Source organism: Aptenodytes forsteri, unplaced genomic scaffold (assembly GCF_000699145.1).
Source record: "Aptenodytes forsteri isolate BGI_AS27 unplaced genomic scaffold, ASM69914v1 Scaffold155, whole genome shotgun sequence".
NCBI lineage: Eukaryota > Metazoa > Chordata > Aves > Sphenisciformes > Spheniscidae > Aptenodytes > Aptenodytes forsteri.
The window spans coordinates 3606720-3629645 of record NW_008794446.1 but is presented as its reverse complement, the minus strand read 5'-3'; the positions used below and the strand labels follow the sequence as shown (position 1 = coordinate 3629645).

Here is a 22926-nt window from a genome sequence, read left to right as displayed (position 1 = left end):
TCCTCTTATTAAGCTGCAGCATCGACTGCTTATACACTCATTTGATTTGTATAACAAGGCAATTCTGAAAGACCAACATGGTTTCCTATATGGTATTTAACAGTAAACTTAAATCTAACCTCCACTAGCTCCTAACAGCTGCTTCCAAAGCTGAGCCATAATTCAGACTGTAGGCTCACCCAACCTTTGGCATCCTCCAGAAAAGATTGATGATCTAAAAAAAAAAAAGTATCAGATTCATGGTATTGGAAGTTGACCTGTCATTACTGTATCCGTACTGCGGTTAACATAAAAAGTTACATGTGCAGTGATGCAATGTGAAGGTTTCCTTTTTCCTTCTCTAAAGTTACACACAGGCAAAATTTTCCACTCAACTACAGAATAAAAATTGAAAGGCCATCAAAGGAGGTTCTTACTTCTTCCACCTAATTAAGGGCACAGCACAATCACCACTTTTATTTTTAATCTATTTGAGTTGTATTTTAAAAGCTCTCCTGGTATTCTTAACTGTTACTTGGTAGAGACAGAAACCTCGATTATTTTGTTTCTACTCTTCCTCATTTCTACAATATTGTTTCCTTTCTATGTCTGCACACCTTTTTTAGGCAGACCTATTTACTAGCAACCAAGAGGGTTTCAAATCTAGAACTTTTATCAGGCCCACAGATCCCTCTAGGAGAGTGTCTGAACATCAGCTGAAGCATCAGACTGGCAGATGACATGTCAGAAATTGTAATGTCTCTCTTCCCCCGCCCCCGCCAAACAAAAAATAAAACTAGGCTATAGATATGTATCTTTAAGGAGTGGAAAGATATATCAAGGAAACAAGGTACTTATTTTAAAACACCGTGGGTATGTTTCAGCACTCTTAGCTTTTCACAGGCATATTTTCCTAATACTTGCCTTAAGAGGAGTGCTGCTGTAGCTGAGTTGTCAGCAGGGAGCTGGTACCTCGCTTTGGATAGTCTACTAATTTCTCACTTCATACTTCAAATCTACCCCGTCGCGTGCACACAAACTTACCCATAATTCAAGGCAGGTATATTTACTGTCTCCAAAAGACCCGTTAGAAACCAAATTCTTCCTCGAAGGATCTTTTGCATCAACACACTAGAGGCCAGAGTTTATTATTTAAAAAGGCATGGAATGCATCTACTATTTAAAGGAACCCATGAGGATGCATGAATCCCATACGCTTATACTAAGTGAACTGTTAGATGGAGAATGCTGATCCAAAATGAACAAGCAGTACCAACTGCAAGTATTTTTTAAAGCCTGTTAATAATGTTTCCAAAATAAACTCACTGAACAGTGTGTATTTTTTAAATATATTTATTACATTGCTTACAATAATCTACAGTAATGTTAAATCTAGCGAAACAACAAATTGCAACCAGGATGACATGGTCAAATATGAAACACAAGTACAACACAGTATGATGAAACAATGGCACAAAAATGAAGGTGATTTTCTTCAGCTGATCATATGAAATAAAACATTCATCAGCATTTATTTTTGCAAGTTTTACATTTTTTGTTGATAAATCAACAGCTTTCTTTTTGGTTTCCTGCATCACATTAATACAAAAATGGTATATTTTAAAAAGCAAATATCCAAGCACTTTTCTTTAAAAAAAATAATTGTATGCATAACTTCGTAAAATCTTAAACTTATGTTGTAAATGTGCCAATATTTACAATATCATAGTGCAACTAACAAAATGAAGAGGCCTTAGCACAAACATCGTTAGCTCCTCTTTCACTAGAGTCCAAATTCCAAAACACTGTATTGCAGGGCAAACCACAAACTAATTACCTCATATAACATCAGACAACAAGTACACGCTGAATACAGTACAGCTTTTTTCTTACTTCACTGCTGAGGGTTAATTAAAAAAAATTTGTATATAATCAACATGCGCAAATACAGACACTAAAATGCCTATGAATATGTACGTGTGCACTGCGTGTGTTTTTAACCCTTCGCTAACGTGTGCGTACACAACACATGTATCTACATACCCATTGCCTTCCACGGGGAGTTAGGGAGCTCAGCCAGTCTCAGATCAGGTGCAAGGTGAAAGAGGCAAACCGAGCCGGCCGAAAGGTGTTGCAACAGCAAACACAGCTCAGAATAGCCTCCGCTCTGCTTGGCAAGCCCTGCTTTCTGAACGGAGGGGCTTCCTGGGGGGTAGCACACCCATTTCCAAAGAGTGTGACAACCGCTTGCTTACTTCGCTCTGCATGTAAAGCTACTGCTGGCTGCGTGACATAAGGTTATTTTTCTATTTGATCACTCATAGTTACAAGTTCTCATCCTGTCACTAACAGATAAACTGAAAGTGAAGATTAAATAAAGAACAATCTTGTATTCAGTTGTATGCCATTAATTGGATACAAGAAAAAGCACAGACAACATTAATCTAAGTATTCATCAAGTGACGAGGTGATTTAGCACCATAAAGATTTTCTGTTTGTTCATTTCTCCACTATTTTTGACAAAACAGTAAACTTGGGTTGATCAGAGGTTCTTTTCTATATTACTGTTAATTCATTTTAACATTCAGAGTTGGAGGACATTTTTTTGTAACATACTGCACTATATAAAGTTCACATCGCAGTGTGAAGTATGAAACTGTAAAAGCAAACACTATTATTTATTTCAATTATTACATGACACAATCCCAACCCAGGTGTTCTTCAAGGTTGTTTAACTTTATGTATCCTTTCTTATAATAGACATTTATAGCCACAATATTAATGCCCCAGAATTTTAATTTTACAGTCATATATGCCCTGTGAAAATGGTTTAAAGATAAAAATAACTAAATATAATGTGCTGTTGCTGAATTATTTTACAAATTGAAAAGCAATTTTCACATTGGATAATGAATGTTAAAGATTTTACTGATTTGAACAAAAGAACTTCTAATATTGCATGACTTAATACACTGCAGAACAGTGCAGTTCAAGAGGAGACACAAGTCTGAACTTGTCAAAACAATACTATTTCAAATTTATGATTAATGTTTTGTCTGTGTATATATATTTGTGCATAAGGTCCTATCCTTCCCACCTCGGAGTCAATCGTGGTTTTGCCACTAACTTCAAACTGAGCAGAACTTAGCCCTTGTTTGTACATGAGATCTCTTAAAATTGTACAGGCTTCCTCGGGGGAGCTGCTCAGCAAGTACAGGTTGGTGCAGCTCCACTGACTTTAACAGAGCTATAGCGAATCCCACCAGATGAACATCCTCCCATTACTACATTTTCCCCACATACTTGTTTAAAGCCACAAATGTGGCATAACTATGCATGGGTTTCAAAGCCATTAATCTATGTATACGTGTGTGTGTATGTATGTATAAATATAAACATACACATTCTGTGCTTCACATGTGAAGTTTGTTGCATAAAAGAAGAAGAAAAGAGATTAAAAAAACCCAGAAAGTTGCAGAAAGCATTAGGGAAATAATCACAAGTATTCATAAAGCTCAAAGGGAAGCAAAGCATTCACAATCTATACAAGACTTTTTAGCTACATCATAATCACCTTAGAGTAGGCACAAATAATGCAGCATACAGAGAACTATAAGAGGTTCAAACACTATAAAGTTGCTTAAGCTATTCCGTTATCTAATGAAGTCGATGAAATCTAGGGACAAACTAAAACCTGTGCTGTTGCAAGCAGAACTACAGCATCAACAAACACAATTTCAGTTTTACCCATAAACTGAAACCTTCTGGTCTTGCTCAAAAGAAACATTTTATTTCTGCTCATGTATAATGGGAATTACATTCCACACAAAAGGGATCTCAGAGTCTATAAACAGTGTACCTTTTCAATCTCTAAGGGACTTTCATTCCTTAAATGAAATATTAATGATACATATTGCCCTTGAATAGCCCCTTAATACAAGTCATATGTTGAAATGATTAAATGTTATGGACTAGCATATTCTTTGAAACAGTCTTGATGGAGAACTCGCTATGATAACAATTACTGATATAAGGTCCATTTTTCTTTTCCACAGCTAAGCAAAGCCGTGGGATTCAGGTTTGCTGCAATCTGTGCTCCCTGCGCAGAACAAACGTTCTTAATAAACTGCCTTAAGCAGCAGTAGCCTATATGGGAGAGGGGAGGAAAAATAAAATTCCTGGAATTTATTTTCTTTACAGGAAAAAACAATTTTCAAAACGTCAGTAAGTATTTTGTTTGGTCTGGTGGAGTTGTCTGAACATTTGGAAACTGATCCCAATGCACCTTTACATAATATGCATTTCCTGGGATTAAGTAATACATTTTACAAAGACGTTCCTTCATAACAGGCAAAAATGCAAGTAACTTCACAGCTGCGAACTTTAACGGTTTTAGATCTGAAATCTGAAGCAGGAATGGCAAAACATGCATTTCAAAAGGGAATGACCTAACTGCTTCAGCAAACCTGCCAGATCAATGACTTTCTCTCCAGGTGATACTGGAACCAAGTATTGAAAACAGAGAAGGTAAGTTTTGTATTCTGCTGCCCTTTTACTTCTTTTTGCAAATATCCTCCATAAAGAAAATGATACTGATACAGTGAAGCCATAACATCACATGCCAACGTTTTCCAGCTGCTGAATTTTATTATGGACAAATCAGTGTAAAGGAATTATTTCACTACATTTAAAAGTTGGCATGAGGCAGCGAAACATGTTCTGCTATTAAGTAAATTTTCCTGATTTCAAAATATATTAAATCATCACTAAGTAGCTCAAAAAAAAAATCTCTATAGATTTTTGTTGAGGATCAGAATCACACTAATTTCTAATTCTTAAATCATTAGTATTTGAGATACTGAAAGGAAAGGTATAAGACAGTACAAGTGTGTGATCACTACACTATGGGCTTAAATATTCTGCTATTAAGTAAATTTTCCTGATTTCAAAATATATTAAATCATCACTAAGTAGCTCAAAAAAAAAATCTCTATAGATTTTTGTTGAGGATCAGAATCACACTAATTTCTAATTCTTAAATCATTAGTATTTGAGATACTGAAAGGAAAGGTATAAGACAGTACAAGTGTGTGATCACTACACTATGGGCTTAAATATAATAGATAAATTTTAAAGCAATGCAACATACTATAATAGATAAATTCTAAAGCAATATGCAACATACGATGGGAAATATTGCTATTATGTAAATTAAAATAGACTAAGATTCTCACAATAAAGCAGCAGAAAACAAATAAAATTAGTAGATATTTGTTAAGCAACTGGTTATAATGCGTGACCTACTTAAACACTAAAGGAGTTTTGCATATTCATGCTGTACAAAATGACCACCTCTAGAAATTACGAAAACAGAGAAATTAGGTCAATAGGAGGATGATTTACAGTACCACCATTTCTGTAGGCTTTCATTTTAAAATGCATAAAATGTCTTATTACAGCAAATAAAAAATGATGTTCCTGTCCTTAACATAAGTGAAAATAATCACGGTTTCTCAGGCAAAATGTGTTTTTCCAAAAGGTGTCATCATATGTGTGTCAGATGACACTGCTAGCCAGCAGGTCCCCATATTTCCTCACTTAGAAATCTGTCCATATCTACTTGCAACACACGGATGATCAGTATTAAGAGCTCTTGCCAGGTAAAACATTCATGTTGCCTGTGAACACCCTTCTGTTTAGTCATCAAATGGTAATGCAGTGAAGAGAACTTGAATGCTACTTTGAAAGCATTTACTTTTTGTCCTGTGCCACATAGGATTTCTTAATTTTCTTTTCATTTAGATAAACACACTAAACTTAGAGTGTTCCAAATGTGTGTGTCGGGATCAGACAGTATGGTGCAAGCAGTTTAATATGGCAGGTTTTTTCTTTTCTGCATTTTACTTATTCGTTGGTAAAAGCAAAGCATTCATTAACTATTCATACCAAAATGAATAAAGATACCTATGTTAAAAACAGAACATATAATCAGTACCTTAGATGATAAAAAGACTGCTATTCATAAATGTGCCCACTATGGATTTGTGCGTTATATTCACCTCATCCAATCTTCGTTCCTTAAAGTGTGCACAATGCTGTTTTGTATTTGATGGACACATTCAATGGCTCATTCATTACAAATTCTTGCATTAAAATGCAGTGGTAAAGCCAAAAATAGCCCCACATGCTAGAATTAATTTGGCCCCGTGTTTTTAATATTAAATATGCAAAACTCTTTTGTGCGATTCACTATTACTGTAAATTAGCAGCTATTCTCTTGAAAAATGTTAAACCTTCACCAAATCACAAACCATAAACATTGTTCCATTTTCTCTTTTACACTGAGTCTCCTACTGAATCCATATCATCCGAAGAGAGTGGGCGATACAGGTCCTGTAAGATGAAGTGCAGTATAGATTTGTTTATTGTGTTGGATTTGTTGCACTGCAACTGTCTTATATTCTTTTTGTTACTGTGGACCAGAAGATATTGTTTAACATAAAATACACATACTCTATATAATGAGATTTTTGGCTTAATGTCATACAATTATTTTTTAATCAACAAATAGATGGTTAGAAAATAAAGCTGGAGTTTCAATGTACAACATATTCTAAGAAGAAAATATTTTTTTCTTTGATTCTTTCCTACAAAGCACTGTTAAAACAATATTTGTCTGTTCTGGGGAGTCTCTTAATTGTTTGGAAATTTGGCAATCTGAATTTAATCTTAAAGGGAACATACTTCCTTTTTTGCTGTTTCGCAAACAGCAGTAGGAAAGTAAGTGCTTACCTTATATAAGATAATCAAAACTTGCCACCCACTGGTGATATAGCACGGATCCAGCAACATTTGAGCCCCAGAATGCTGACACTGAATATTGCCGTTACCTATATTGTACTGACAATGGTATCTCTTTTCCACAGATTTTCTGTGTCTCTGTGTATGTGTAAAAAGACAGCATGTAAAATCCCCCCGTCACAGGCTCTTTCTGACGGTAGCCAAGCAACCAGCTCATGACAGCAGAGGGAGAGTCTGAGTGTACAGATCCACTCTGGTTTTTCAACACCCACTCCGAGCATCCTCTGATGGATCAGATAATCCTCAAATGCCAGAGGTGTTAGGGGATGATACAGTGCCCTGTTCAACCTACACAGCACAACAATCCTCGCCAAGATACACAATAGCACTGAATGAAAGAGGAAGTTCAGTAAGGAGGAAGCGGTAGAGGACAGAGAACTATCTTTTTAAGGTGAATTAAGCATAGCTGATGGTTTAGGGAGGCACTGAGTAGGCAGGTGCCCAGCACACCTCATAGGCAAGCTCTGATACATTTAAGCTGTTTCTGGGGATCCTTTAAGAATAAAATATATTTATGAAATAAAAAACAACTGCAAGACAAAATACAAGAGCACATGAGAATGGGAAGGCTGATGGAGCCAGCTTTAGGGTTGAGCTTGGTTTGGGGGTTTTTGTTTTTTTTTTTAATCACAGGAAGATAACTGAGACAAAAAATAAACAAATCTGAAAGCTATACTATAAAACAAGGACTACCTAAAATGAATGCTTTACAAATTTCAAATTTACAAGGATCTCAATAATCTATGCAGGTTTATGTTTTACCTGCAGGCATGATATAAAGGGGATTTAAGTCCCTTAAAGGGGTTTTTCATTCCCTAGAACGCTTATTCTGCATGTAATTTGCCAATGGGCATGTGTACATACAGTAGCAGACATGTTAGACTGGCAGACTGAAAATCAGACCTTAAATACATCTCTATTTTGTTGTGAAAAATCTAGGCAAAAGAAGAATTTTAAACAGGCAAGACCATCTCATTTAAAATACTAATTAGTTAGTTAATTATTAAATTTCTTTTGACTATATACAGTTTTGGAATTTCTAATATATAGTACAGAAAAAAAATCTTTTGATTTGACAGTGAGGGTAATACACCAAACTTTTGAATCTTCCAGGTGACTGCTCACTCCTCTGAATATAAAAAAAATATGCATTCAGAACTTACAAAGAAGATATTTGTAAGAACTGACTTTTAATATTTGGGGAGTATTTCTGTGGTTACTTTTATAACTCTATGGTTGTTTTAAAGTAAAATCATGCACAAGATTTCAGGATCATATTCTATGCCCTTTCATATACTTTTAAATACTTGAAACTTTTTTAAAGTTTTCTTTTCTGCAAGAATTTTCCTTGCCTATAATTAGCCAAAGAGCTGTATTTCTGAAAAATATGAAAATATATTCATTATTTTGCATAGATTAATAAAAAGACAAAACTTGCCCAATGAATGCTTCTTGGCCCCCTATAACTCAAAAAATCCTTATATACATAGAATTCAACAACTTTGATTAGTCAAGAGGTACCTTAAATCTAAATTTTTATTATTCTATAGGTTGTAGTCTCTAGGGAAGTAGGCAAAAACATTTAAAGTAATGGCAAGCAATGGAAAATCAGGTATAAAGTATAGAACATTTCCACCCTAATTGAAGTAATGACTCTGATTACGAGACAGTGGAAAAACAAGCTCACAAACTATTATAAAGGCTAGTTAAATAAAATGTGGGGGTTGCTATTACGTATATTTATCGTTATGATTGCCATGTCACCTTTTCTGAGTCTGCATCATTAACCATACTCTGTTGTGGTAGGAAGCATAGGCATGCGCAACACAGTAACTGTCTACTTCAACTGCTATAAACCTAAATTTCAGATATTTTCATCCTCTGTGGAAAAACACAATTACGTACATAACAATTTAAAAACAAGAATCTTAATTTCCTATTTAAGAACAAATATAAAGAAAATTAAACTATAAGAAAGCATAACTATAGTACACAGGCTGCAAGTTTAAACACTCAGAAGCTGAAAAAAACATAAAAGTCCAAACAATTCCTAGTTCACCTTCAAGTCCTTGTATTACACTCATGAAATTAATCTTTCAAATCTTACTTTGACTTACATAGACTGAATTTTGCCCAAGATTATCAATATATAACTTTCACTGATTTCTGAATTTCTGGAAACAACTCAGCCATGCACATAGGCAGGTGAGAGGATGAAACTTTATCTTTTTATGTTCTGGCTTTTGAGGGTAGAAAATTTTATTTGTGGGGTTACAAGAGCACTGTTTTCATGAGTATAGTACATGTACCACAGCAGCATTCTTGGCTTTATTTACATCAATGGAAAGCCTTCCATCAAAAGCCAGAATTTATTTTTTTTTTTAAAAGTGAATGATCAAATGTCAATAAGTAAGAAGATTGATCAATCCCCATTTTAAGTTGCCTAATGCACTCCATAATTAGAAGGAATATTTTCTTTGGAAAATTCTACCATCTCTACTATTTTTACAGGTCTTTACTATTCACAGGGAGAAATCCCTCAGTTTGTGGAAGTACCTTGCTTTTGTGCCTCTGAATTCAAAAGCATGACTTCCTCTCATCTGTATTTCCCAGGAAAAACACTGGCAGCCTGCCCAGACCCCTGAGCATTTTGACGGACCAAGCCTACAACTCCCTCATAGCACTCAGATGGGGACGGTGAAGAGCTGATTGATTTGTTACATCAAGGGGAATCAGGCTATGCTAGAGTCAGCGTTTCCTGTCGTCTTCCAGACCCAGTACATACCACTGGCATGCCACGTACCTGATGGCACGAGAGAACAGGTACTCCTCTAACTCTAACCACAAGGAGAGAGGGGCAGAGAAAAAATGAATTACAAAGCTGAGCTGGCATTCCCAGGACCCAGAATCTTATTTCAGTTCTAAAGCAGTAGCTCCCTCAAACTCCACGTAAAGAGAGAAACCCAGCCCAGTCAGAAACCCAGCCATCACCTTCAACCCCAGACCATGGCTCTAGCAGCCAACACCAACGCTCTTCTTTCGGGGCAGGAATACATCACCTCTCAACAATGGGGACAAGGGGGGCACTGAAATCAGTCTCCTCGTCTCTCTTGTAGGTCTATCACACGACACCAACACTTCAATAACCTCCTAAGGAATAAACCTTCTCCTGCAGCTGGCTCATCAGCCCTGTAGCTGAAGCCATTGAAGACAAAGCAAAACGCTTTGGGTTCAAATTTGGTTTATGACAACATGGCACATAAAATAACCTATCCTCTAAATAAAATTTAAATGGCAACATACAAAAGATGGTACTAAAACAAAACAGAACACCATTTATACTGCTAACAAGAAAATTAAGATTAGTAAGCACTGTTTAATGGCTGTTCATAGAACTGATTTAGTCATTGGAATACACATTATGACCTTTAATGACACAATCATATGTTTTTACACTGAACTTCTAGCTCATTCACTTCACAAATTAAACATGAAAGGAGCTGAAATAAATTCTCAGAGCAAGTGTAAAGTTTCCATCCCTGAACTTCTGGGCAGTTGATTTTGTAACCTAAATAATATTATTGCAATGCATTTTACATGATTGCAATCTAGTTTTACATTAACGTATTCCATGTTTCGTCAGGTAAAAAAAAAAAAGTCTGTCTAAAATAAAGCCAGACAAGCATGAAAGGTCCCCTACCGAGGACAAGGGGACTGGATATGAACATCTGAGAAGAGAATTCAACTCTTTAACAATGTTTTATCTCTCCTGTAGTTTACTTCAATATTTATTTTCTGTACAGTTAGCAATGTGATTATGTTACCACTACACAGCCCTTTGCATCCATAATACTGCCACTCAGTGATCCTGTTACACTTCCACATAGGAAATCTGGATAAGAAGCAGCCCATTCACTCTCCTCTTCACATTTGAACGTCAGAAACCTTGTGGACAAACACCCTTTTTCTGTCTAATGGTGCTGATCACATGGTTCCCACTCACCCATCCACAAATGTTAAAAGAAAAACGTTTCTTCACTGTGGGGAGAGAAGCATCAGTGATGGGGAAGGTAGTTTAGGAAAGTTACCAACGAAAAGAGACAGCCTTACAACAAATGAAAATCCACTGTATACTGTTATCATCCATCTAAACAGACACCCTTACATCACCAATGTATAATTCATTTGGAAGACTCTTTCTTTCCTCTTCAGTGACTTATTAATGATTCATTAATAAGCTTTGAGAGTAAGAGCAAACAGGTGTGGAAGACATCGCATTCAAGAAGATTTTAGTACCAGCTTACCCAACTGAAACTTGCATCTTTACTCTCTGTGTACCAGATGATGAAAACCATGACACTACCCTGAGGCTTCAAGCTGCTGCTCACTGGCTATCTCTATACTGCAAGATCACAGTCAGCTTCCATATCTATAAGCAAGTCATGGCAGAAACCCATGGCTGTATCCCAGCCTGAGGTAAGACTTGGGCATCCACAATTCCTCAGCTCCCTGGTATCCACCAGACAAGAAGAAGGGTACACAGGCTAGAAGGGAGTCGTGCCATGTTACAGCTATTCCTGATCTGGATATCTGGGGAATCAAGTCTGCACCAGCCCCTAAAGTCAAGCACTGCCAATTTTGTACATAATACCCTTACTTTGAGAGACAAATTACGTCTTTATTTAAAAACTGAAAAGGCAGAAAAAGCATGTGTTCAAACTGTGTTTATAAACAAGTCTGAGATACAGAGTACTGCCTTAGGGAAGCTTTCATGGAGAACTGATCACAGTTTAGAAAATAGCAGAAGAGAAGATACATAGACATCTGTCCCATTGCTTTTGAACAGATACAATTAATTAAATCAGCATGTGGAGCCTTTTGGGTTGAACGAGTAATATTTTGTCAGGGGCTTACAGCAGTAACATAGGTACTAACTTAATTCTGGATGCTTAGGTACACTGTAGATTCTTCTATACATGATAACTAGTGGGAACCTACAGCTACTAACAACTCTGGTCCAGAAAAGTGACTGACAAGTCTCGTGTTGCCTTGGTACTGATAGTATCTTCACTGCACAAGGCTATGATATCACAGCTAATCCACAGCTAAATTCCACAGCACATTCTTTCATCTTGCTTCAAAATCAAAACTGTTTGTAGGTTTTGCAAGTGACATAATGCCCATGGCAAATTAAGAACAAAAAAATGTCTTTGACAATGGGAACATTTCCTTCCAGTTGTGAAACGTTTGGAAAAAGAAACTAAAACAAAAAAAAAGTTCTGTAAAAAAGGAGAAAGATACCCCTGCTTTTCCCCTCAAGGATAAACCAATTCCCAGCATACTTCGCATTTTGACAGACACAGAACAGTTGTATTCCACTTCAGAGTGTTGTACAAACACAAGGACTGCAGCCAGGCTCTTCCACCCTACAACTCTACACACAAGGAATCAGTGGGGAGAAGGCTATCGGATAATGGCTATGCCGGATTCTCCCCAGCCATGCTTAGAAATCAGTTTCCTTATTTCCTTACCCTCTGTTTCCGTAGGCTTCCTGGGCTGGTGGGAGATGGGCTTGGAGACTTCCCAGAGCGGGGAGTAGAAAGCTGGCTACCAGGGGTTCCATTCACTAAAAGGACAATAAATTGAAAAAATAAATATAAGGCATTATTAAAAGCAAAGAAGTAGTTAAATCAACATCTTTCTTTTCATTCTTTGTTGAACAGATTAATTTGCTTTTGCTTAATGTTTTAATCATTAAATAAGGTAATTCACAAAAGAACTGTTTGCTCAGAGTTTTGGCTCATTAAGCCAATTTTTATACAGAGTGCAAGCAAATAATCAACAAACCTGAAAAGACTGTTTAGTCAATGGCAGAGAACATGTTTTCTTAAACTGTATTGTTCCTGTGCTTGAAAGTTATGGGGAGCAAGGTGCTTTGTTAACCTTAACAGACACTTGCTATATGTAAACCTTTTCATTCCATTTAGTTATGGCTTGAAGTGCTACCCACCAAAAATAAGAAGCAGTATTGCTTGCAAGAACAAATCAGCTACTTGCTGTTCCTCACTCATTCATTTGAAGAGATTTTTGAAATACTATCTGACCTAAACATCACCTCAGACTTAACCCAGAAGGGCTTTCTAGAGGCAAATACATTGGATGTAACACCTCAAGTCTGACTTACAGCAAAGCATCACTTTCTCAAATAAATAAGTTCCTTCATATATGTCATTTTAGAAGCATCTTTTGCGTGCATGTGACATTATCTATTAAATTAACAAAACAATACCAGCAGAGGACAGAATTCTACTACAAAGTAATCACAAGAGGCTATCAATAATGTTCACGCTGAAGCACTGATAGAAACACTACAAAGCATGTATCACATATATAAATAAATATTCTTAAACAAGCAACTGTTAATTCACAGTCCAAATTTGTCAGCACCAGGAAAAAAAGAATCAACAATCAGGTTTCCACATTCTGAATCTTAGGAGAATATTTACATACTAGGATATTAACAAGGCATTTGACTTACCTTCTATGAGTTCTAACATGGACAAAATCTTACTGTTTAACCTGGTAATAGCAAGCAGCAAAATTCCTGCTCAGCACTAAGCCAATCTGTAGCCAAACTGAGAAGCAATGGGATTAGTTAAGGATAGCTGGGGCTGCTCACAGAGTGAGCTGAATGCGATGCAGGATTCATAAGCAGAAGCCTTTTCTGCGTAAGGCTGACGTCTTCAGAGCAGCAGTGGGAGGTGCAGGTGCTGTCTTAGGGCTACATCAAAGGTGTCAATTAAGCATAATGCTGCTGCTTCACAACGCTGAGCCACCGCAACCCCCACTCGCTTTCCATGGAGCCCCGAAAGCCTAAGCAATTTTATATGCTGTGCATTGAATCATAATGAGGTGCCTTTGGGGGCAATATACCAAATGACTCATCCGAAAATCAAAATGACAATAACTCTTGTAAAATCTTGGCTGACTGGCAATCTAGCAAATGCTAATTCCTTTGGATAATACAGTTGGCATTTTTAATAGATTTTTCTTACTTTTTACATAATACATTGTTCTCACTGGCTAATACTGGGCCCGCATATTATAAGGAAGAAACATGTATACCTACCACACCACTCACATCAATAAAACACATTACACTGCATGACAGATAATGATCACTTAATAGTACTTAGGTGCTATGAATGATCAGATCTCAATATCACTTTGTGCAAGGCATTATTTAAGGTAAAGTTGCAATATATTTGTATAACTATAGGAACAACAAGATACACTTATTTGCAATTTAAATAGGCTACTTTTCTAGAAAACCATTCCATTCATCTAGGCTTCAAATTCTCTTTGTACAGAGGACAATGGTTTGCACATATCAGCACTGATTCAACTGTTGTACTAAGTGTGTTGGGGAGAGCACATGCATATGGACACATTCACTGAAGTTCATACAGTATTCAGCAAAAACACCCCATAGGTTTGGCCAATAATGACTAAAATCAAATTTATTATCAATACTTCTGAAAACATTTAGGAAAAGGGCAACATGAGGACATTAAAAATGAGCTTTTTGGAATCTCAAACTTCTGAAGTTTTAAAGGGCTTCTTATAAACAAATACGATATTATTTAGAAACTAATACTAAACTACTACTATTCACATGGAGCTAGTCCTCAAGACTGCTCAGTAACAAGACTAGTGGTCTGCCTTCTCTTTAAACCAAGCAGATATTCTTAGGTCTTATTATTATGAGAAAATTTAAGATAACAGATACACTTCAATAAACCTTGTAGCACTAGGCACCGCTTCCTGTTCCTTATAGATTAACTCCTTCCCTGTAACTTTCAACAATAGTTTTTCTTAGAATTACTATTGCAATTATTCTGTCCTGAAGACAAAGACTTGAGGCTACCAGGTGGAACCAGACAAACAGATGCAATGGTGTATTTGACTCTTGATGTATCTTCCATATGTACCATGTTGATGAGTGTCTATTTGAGATGAAAAAACAAAGTATTATAAACCCTAAAAATTAATCACTTGCCACCACCAGAGTATCCAGAGCGTTTAAGCTAAGCTCCAATACTCTCCCCAACAGCACTTTTTAAAAACGGAATTTATGATAGTTGTGCTTGTGTTGGCCGTCTGTAATATGTGAAATCAAGAGCACAATTAATGGATCAAGGCCTTCAGGAGATTTAAGTGGAGTTTGCTCACCTCCTTACCCATATCCAAAACACAAAGGTGCTAAGTACCTAAAACGCATACCAGGATTTTTGTGAGCTTACAAGGACTCCCCATGGAGAGCTGTTAAGGAAACTCTAGAGATGACAATTAGCACTGGGGATGAGATTCCTTTTACCAATCTTTAGGTACCTACTGTGTAGGCTTCTACATCTGAAGTAGTTTTCTAGACCTTATTTTAACCAAGTTGCTGTTGTAGCACGAGCTGTATCATCCCCAAGCAACCATCTAAAACAGACCTGATGAACAATGTACTAGGAGCATCCGCTGCAGTGTAGACTTCTGAAGTTAGGCAAGATGAATCCAAACCCACGCACCTAGAGGTTTAGGATATGCTGGAGATGAAGCAAAATCATCAAAATTCTCCCCACCTACCAATTTTAGTGGATTTTATTCCAAGCGCAGAACTCCATTAAATAAACTCTGACGAGTGAAGGCCATACAGAGTCTACATTAGGGTCAACCTGAACAGGGACTTGGATGACGTGGGTTCTATTCCCAGCTCTCTATATGCACCTGCACAACATCAGACAAGTCATGTCATCTCTACCACTTGTCTACTTAGGCTTTAATATCTGGCAGAATGAACTCTCTGTGCACATCATGTTGTCTGTCTTCTGGATGCTCTGCATACCTGAAGATACACATTACTACTTCTACTGATATTGTTAATGTAATGCTTAAGACAGACATCACAACAGGGAAGAAATGGTAATTCCCAATAATTCCCCAGTCCATTCCAGGGGCCCTCCTTTTTTATCTTCTTGTTTATGGCTTGCTGGCCATTCCACCTCTGACTCTAGTTCCTTGTGAGTCATTATACTGAATTTGCAAATAGAGTTGATATTAGGTGCTGTGTAGCAGGAAGAGACTGGACTGATTCTGACCCCCTTTCTGAACTCCATTTACAATCACAACACCATTCTTACACATGCAGCGCATGACCAGATAACATGGCAACAAATATGTGAATAAAATCAATAATATTTAATAATAATGCATTCCTGATAAGTACAGGAATATAGTCTAAACTGCCCTAAAATCCATTTCTAGGTGGAATGCATTCTGGTTGGAAACTGCATTCCTGTCCAGTATCTGCACTGCATTTCTCACGGACTGATACAGCACATGTTCCTACAGGGAACCCTGATGTAGATAAAGACATATGAAATTGGTAAATCACTGTTGTGATTAATCATGTTATTGAGCGAGGCAAGAGGTTTCTTGTCACTTTTTATTCATAAAATGGCCAGGGTCAGAGACTTTAGCTTAACGCACAGCACCCTCCCATCATCTCATCAAAAGGATTTATCCATTCAAAATTTCACAGGTGAATATGTATTAAAAAGCTAAAACAATAACAAAATTATCGTGGCTACTCTGAGAAGATGTATGCAACTGCTTAGCTATGAACTCCTTTCCTTACTGTCCTCTCTTGCTGAGGATGCATAGCAGGGCAAGAACCTGTCTTTGTATTTGTTTTTCCAGCACCTGGCACACACATGAAGGTAGAAAACCACATAAAATAGAAGGCTAAAGCTGGATAACATCATCTACTGAGATAAACGCAAAATAGGTTTTCATATGAAGTTGTTTATAAACTAGTGAAAATGCTGTAAATAAAAAGTACTTTGATAGCATTCCAATAAATACATTTTGATAGGGCACCTTTTTATTAAGAAATAAAAAGTGAGAAAAGCTGAATTAAAGTATCAAGTGCCAGTCTGAGAAGCTGCCAATGCCACTGCATTGTATTAAAATCATACTCTCCTATAAAACTGCCTGTTGATGTGTTAGCATCTTGTACTCTACAAAAAATGTTGAGATGACTCTGTGTGTTTATAAAAGTGGTTTGCCGAACACAAGTGTGTGTGAAGAGGAAAGAGAAGACTAAAGGAAAGGAATGGTGCAGGCTTTTTTGCAGCCACAACTTATCCATGACTAGGACAGCCAAAACTAAAAAATTATTTACAGAAGACACAACAACATGTGTAGGTCATATTCAGCAACTGTTAGCTAGAAAATGGTGATGTGAGATCACTACTAGACCTTGTCCCAATTACTCCTGTAGTTTGTCACTGTCCTTTCCAAAACAACATTTTTGTCTCAAGAAGATTATGTAGTTACAAAGTAGTTAGGGAACAAACCATACCTTGCCTTTTCATTCCTTCTGCTTTTGTATTCTACTTGTATACACCTCATCATCTTTGTCTTCATTGCAAAGGAGAGAGCTTGTCCAGAGCACCACATTAAGCAAGCACCCTCATTATCACTCCTCAGTAAAGACAAGGCTTTGTAGATTCTACCTTAGCATGCAACTGGTTGAGAAAAATCCCAAATAACCAGTACTGCATTCATTTTAACTGGTGCTAAACTGTCCTTTTTACATTCAATCTTTGCTAGAATTTATGACAAGAAGTTATGCAGATACAAAAAGAACGTATCTCCGCCATTGAAGACAAGGCTTAATAGACCCATACAGAGCTTTCACCTCATCAGCAGATCAACAGATCAGAAATGCCAGCAGAAGGGATCACCCTCAGGTCAGGTTTACATTCCCATCCCAGCAGCCACCGATACCTGAGTCCCTTAAGTCACCAGTACCTGTGGTAGCCACAACATGTAACCCAAGCAGTGCAGAGCTCAGCAGGGACTGTAAACCCCACACGCTCAGCCCATGCTGATCTCCATGGAGTGGCCACTATGATGGCACTTCTACCTCAACCTGAAGTCAGCTATGTCCGCACTATCAAGCAGAGAAGTGCTACAGACATGTAGATATTGCAGACATGCCTGAGATCTCAGAAGACAGGAGCCTTCTTTGAAAAGACAATTCCCTGGAATCCACAAGTATTTTTTTCTGTAGCCTCAGAAGGTGGGTAAGTGCCTCTTGTTTTTTCTCTGCACTTCATCAGAGTACAGCTGATATCTATGTTCTTGGCTGCTAATTTCATGTAGTACCTAATCTAGAGAGCATCTACATGTACTTAAGATTTAATGAAAATCTCTCTTTTGAACTGATTCTCAAATCAGCCTATGAGAATAGAGTACCAACTCTGAGGATGTTTCTTCATTCAGCATTTAACTTTTTAATCCTTTAAGAGGTTAAACTATTCAGTCTAACCAAATCTATTTTTCTTACTAACTCTTGATTTTTACTACAAGCTATAAAATTGTAAAACTTAATTTTTTAATGATTAGTATCAAATACAAACACTGTAAATAAAAAATTAAAAGGAAGCCAGGATCAAAGTAAAAATCATCTGGAAATCCCTGGGTCTGTAGGATGACTCCATCACTCCCATGGGTTTGTACTCTTGGCTTCAGGAAAGCTTCGCTTCAGCATATTTATTACAAAATCTGTCAGCTGAATACCTATAACAGTGTGAATAAAAACGTGACCTCGCCAAAGACAATATGATATGTCATGTTCCTTCCTTTGGGATCCAAAAGACCTTCTTGAGTCAGGTGGTTGAAGAAGGGTTATTTCTGGATAACGGCCTAGGGATGAACTATCAAACTAAATGAAAACATATCTTCTTGCAGAGGAACAGATCTACCTCTTTTTTTCTAACTAGCTGAGAAAAGCACAAGCATTTGCTCTAGAGAAGCCTTCAGTAAGATCCAATTTCCATATCCTGAAACACTTTTTTCTTTAGGGAAGAACTAAAGTTTTGACCAGGCTTTAGTCTGACATGTAGCTTCACAATTTCTTTGCCCAGGTGCAATTTTTTAAAAAAACACACAGCCCTTGGTAATATGACCTACTCTATCCATTCTTCACATATGTTCCCTTTGTCATTCGGAATAGATATGTATCAACCCAGTTACTCTTGAAATAGACACTTGTCGCACTAAATAACTGAAACTCCTAAATAACTCTTCTTAACTCCAAACCTGAATTGCTGTTACAAATAAGATTTCAAGCATCCGAGATATTTTGGGTGATACTTTGAGGGGAACAGAGGATAGCTCAGAGGGCAGGAGAAGTGAGAAGGAAATAATTTTGAAGGAGGTGCTCAAACTGAAAAAAAAGAAAGTAGTTACTTTTGTTGAGAGCAAGTCCTGAAAATTAGAGTTGGGATTTCAGAGGCTAAAACAGAGTTCACCTGAATGCAGTATCTTTCCTTAACTTAATGGACTGAGGGTACAATAATTCCAACTGTCTCATGCTGCTCTTGATTTGATTAAAAATAATGATCATGAAGAAGTAAGTGCTGCTTTCTTCAAATCTGTTACCTCTTCACTTGTGCTGAGGCTGCCACCAATGGTGTTAATTGGTAGCTGGACAGAAGCCAACGGCTACTGAATAGCCATGAGACATTCATAGTTTTCAGTCACCAGCAATGGGCTGATACCCGGTCTCACTGAAATTCAACGTCTCTTTTATGATGTCGTTTCCCAAATAATATTTGATGCCAACAATAAAACATCAAGGTGTTTTACAGCCTTTAAGAAGACATCGGGAAAATTAAATAGAGGCAGGATTATCTATTGCACTTGGAACCAGAATTCAGCCCTCTGCCTGCCTGCCTGGGAGGTCACGCTACCTTTCTCTGCTTCTCTTCTTTGCCTTGTTCCCTGCTTCTCTTCTCTATTTGGACTGAAAGCATTCTGAAGCAGACAATACCTCAAATGCATTTGTAAAAAAACAGAAAGCAATTCTCCTGCAGTGAGATTTCTGTCTTGCAGAACTGTTTTGAAACACTGTCAGATGCAAATAAATAACTGAACAAAACATATAATAATGGAGAAGTCAGCCCTTACCACAGGTCTTCCTAGCTTGCATGTACTCTTTTAAGAAAAAGGTATTCTCTGTTTTTTTAATAAAAATAGGATGCATCTGCTCTCAGGAGCCAGGGAGGTTACCAGGAAAATATAAGCACATTAAGCATATACTCTGTTAAGAAAAGAAAAAGGAAAAAGCAAGGATGGAAGAAAGGTGAACGCCACCTATGGAAAGGCACACTTTCCTCTTAAATAAGTCAAGAAATAGTGTAAAAGCAGATGCAGCTTTTTTGCTCACTGTAGATTGTATAGCTCAAGAAAGGGTGAGGAGTGTGTGTCTCCCATTCCCTTACAGACTGACACATATTTCCTTGCCCTCAGTTAACCAGAGCACAGACTTGAACCTGCGTGGCACTGAGCACCAGTGCTCAGTGATCTGGTATCACTAAGGGTCTTTCTCTGCAACCCTGCAGCCTGCTTTCCACTCACAGCTCCACCCTTTCCCCCATGCCGCCGTGGCAGTGTGACCCAGAGCCTGTGGGACAGTATTTTTTATCCTGTTGTTCCCATGCTGTCACTCCCATGGCCACTACCTGCAAAGCCTGACAGTGTTGTTATGGCAGGGTCTGTATGGGGCTTTCAGGCTTGCCAAAGATGCTGCATTTACAGGCAATGGAGGGAGAAAGGCACCTCCCAAAGGGTGAATGTTATCTAAGACATCTAGGGATGTTGCTATCTAGGGGTGTCACTAAAAGCCCTTTGCCCGCAGTACCAGATGAGATGATGAGGGAAATGGTTCTCCACAGCAGTGGCTGGGGGCTCGCCAAGGACAGGGGACACTCAGGGTCCTTTGCCTGCTCTCGCACACAGTCAGAGGCCACCATGACAAGGTGAGACTGAAACAGAAAGCTCTACACATTAAAGGCGAGGGCCTTCAAGCAGGATTTTCTCTAAAAATCAGTTGTTAACATTACTCAATTTATCTTCAAAGCACCGGTTTTGGTAAAATGGTATTGCTCCAAACTCAGAGGTGCAAAAATGACACACAGATATTGAAGAAAACCAACAAACTGACCAACATCCGCAAATAACCCCTTTGATTTCTGTAAGTAACTTCAGAAGCTATTGGGACGAATTTGGGAAAGTTATCGCCCCATACCACTATTTGGTCAGAACAAGGGTCTCATGGAATTCGTTGCATTTATAAACATTTAGTTCAATCCAAAGTTTGGCTTAATTCACTTACCACTTGAAATTCTGTGTCAAAGAAGGGAAAGAGTTCTTGAGGATGGTATTTAAGTGCTTAAACCAAAGCAGACTGTCTACTTGTCCTAGCCTCATTTACACATCCATTTCTCTAACAATGGGGAAATGACCCAAAGACTGTACCTTCATTAACTCTAAAAATGATGAATCCCGATCAGCTATCCTGTGCTGGACGAGAAGAAAAATAATGTTGAATACCTACTTTAAAGACTATACCATACTATAGATGTATACAGGAGAGAATTAAGGGTAAATCAAGAATATCCCTTCATTTTACGATTTTATCAGTTTTAAAATGCAACTTTGAGATGTTTACATTTTTCTAACATAGTCTTTGTCTATGCAACTTTCCTTTTTTGGCCCATGTAGTTATCCATGTGTATTATTTTGATATGGACATGAACTGATGACTGAGGCAGGCATCTGATCCTTTTGCGTAGCAAGAATGCGCAGACTTCTTCAAAACGCAGCAAGAATCAAACAAGAGGAATCACATTCTTTCTAATTAGCAACACGCTCTTCTCCATCCAGCTCACTTAGCTTTTTCTCAAGGGTACACTATCAATAATGCTTTCTGCCTGCCCTTTATCCCTATTTTTCTCAACTTCCTTTTATGATACAACTATTCACAAAATGATACACCTTTCTTTTTGGAATGTGTATGTATTGCCTTTGATCTGAGCAAAGAATCTACTGTTTTTTCCAAGTATTTTTTATGTTTATCCATAATGAAAGAAAAATCCTTAACAGTAGTTTAAAGATGAACTGAAAGCAGTTTAAAAACATAGAATAAAAAATACATATATATACACTTAGCAGTAACAACATGATAACAAAAGCATAGCTTCTACTTATGCACTAGTCATTTAGGAGACTCTCTAATACTGAGATGTTTAATGTAAACAACATGGAAAAAATTATCTGCTCAAATGTGCACTAGGTGGTAATTTCTCTATTCTGCTACTGTCACAGGTACATAATTCCAATAAATAGGCAGTATTTTTAGGCCTACTGGATGGCAGAATAGTGAAATCTGTACATATTGTCTGCATTTCATGGGAGAACTTTGTTTTTTGTCTAACAATATCTAAGAGTTAGTGTTTCTTTTTCTTTCCGCTGTTGTTTTTTTAATGCAGTGTCTAATTTCAAATTGCATATTTTTAAAATCTATTCATTGATTGGTTTTAGTTTTCGTGATCTAGAAACAATTCTTGAGGGCAAGTGCCCACTTAGTACAATATTGCTTCCTTTTATGACAGTAATATTGACATAAATACTCCTGTATGTAAGGTTAGAAATAGGCTTCTTGTAACATTCACACAATTTGACTTCACTATTTGCAGAAAGCAAACACAGGAAGCACAGACAGCCAATCAGATACATTGTCCCCACTAAAATTAACTTCCATAGAAACATTTTCAATTGTTTACCCTTTTTAAGCTGTAACAAATGATAGAATAGAATAGAATAGAATAGAACAGAACAGAACAGAATGGAATGGAATAGTTCAGTTGGAAAGGACGTACAACGATCCTCTAATGCAACTGCCTGACCACTTCAGGGCTGACCAAAAGTTAAAGCATGTCAATAAGGGCATTGCCCAAATGCCTCTTAATCACTGACAGGCTTGGGGCATCAACCACCTCTCTAGGAAGCCTGTTCTGGTGTTTGACCATCCTCTTGGTAAAGAAATGCTTCCTAAATGTCCAGTCTAAACCTCGCGTCCTGTCCCTGGATACCAGGGAGAAGAGATCAGCACCTCCCTCTCCACTTCCCCTCCTCAGGAAGCTGTGGAGAGCAATGAGGTCGCCCCTCAGCCTCCTTTTCTCCAAA

At 37.5% G+C, this 22926-nt stretch overlaps 1 protein-coding gene across 5 annotated transcripts in view; it reads right to left on the bottom strand.

Moving 5' to 3' along the window:
* The window catches only part of DCLK1 (doublecortin like kinase 1), a 251943-nt gene that overhangs the window by 51542 nt on the left and 177475 nt on the right, over positions 1-22926 (bottom strand). For 2 of the 5 annotated variants that reach the window (XM_009290193.1, XM_009290194.1), the window contains exon 5: positions 12372-12466. In XM_009290193.1, coding sequence (XP_009288468.1) covers positions 12372-12466 — 95 coding nt within the window. Of the gene's footprint in view, positions 1-5493; positions 6373-7530; positions 7534-12371; positions 12467-22926 lie in introns of those variants that run through there. The other 3 variants (XM_009290197.1, XM_009290195.1, XM_009290196.1) reach the window with 3 other exon arrangements.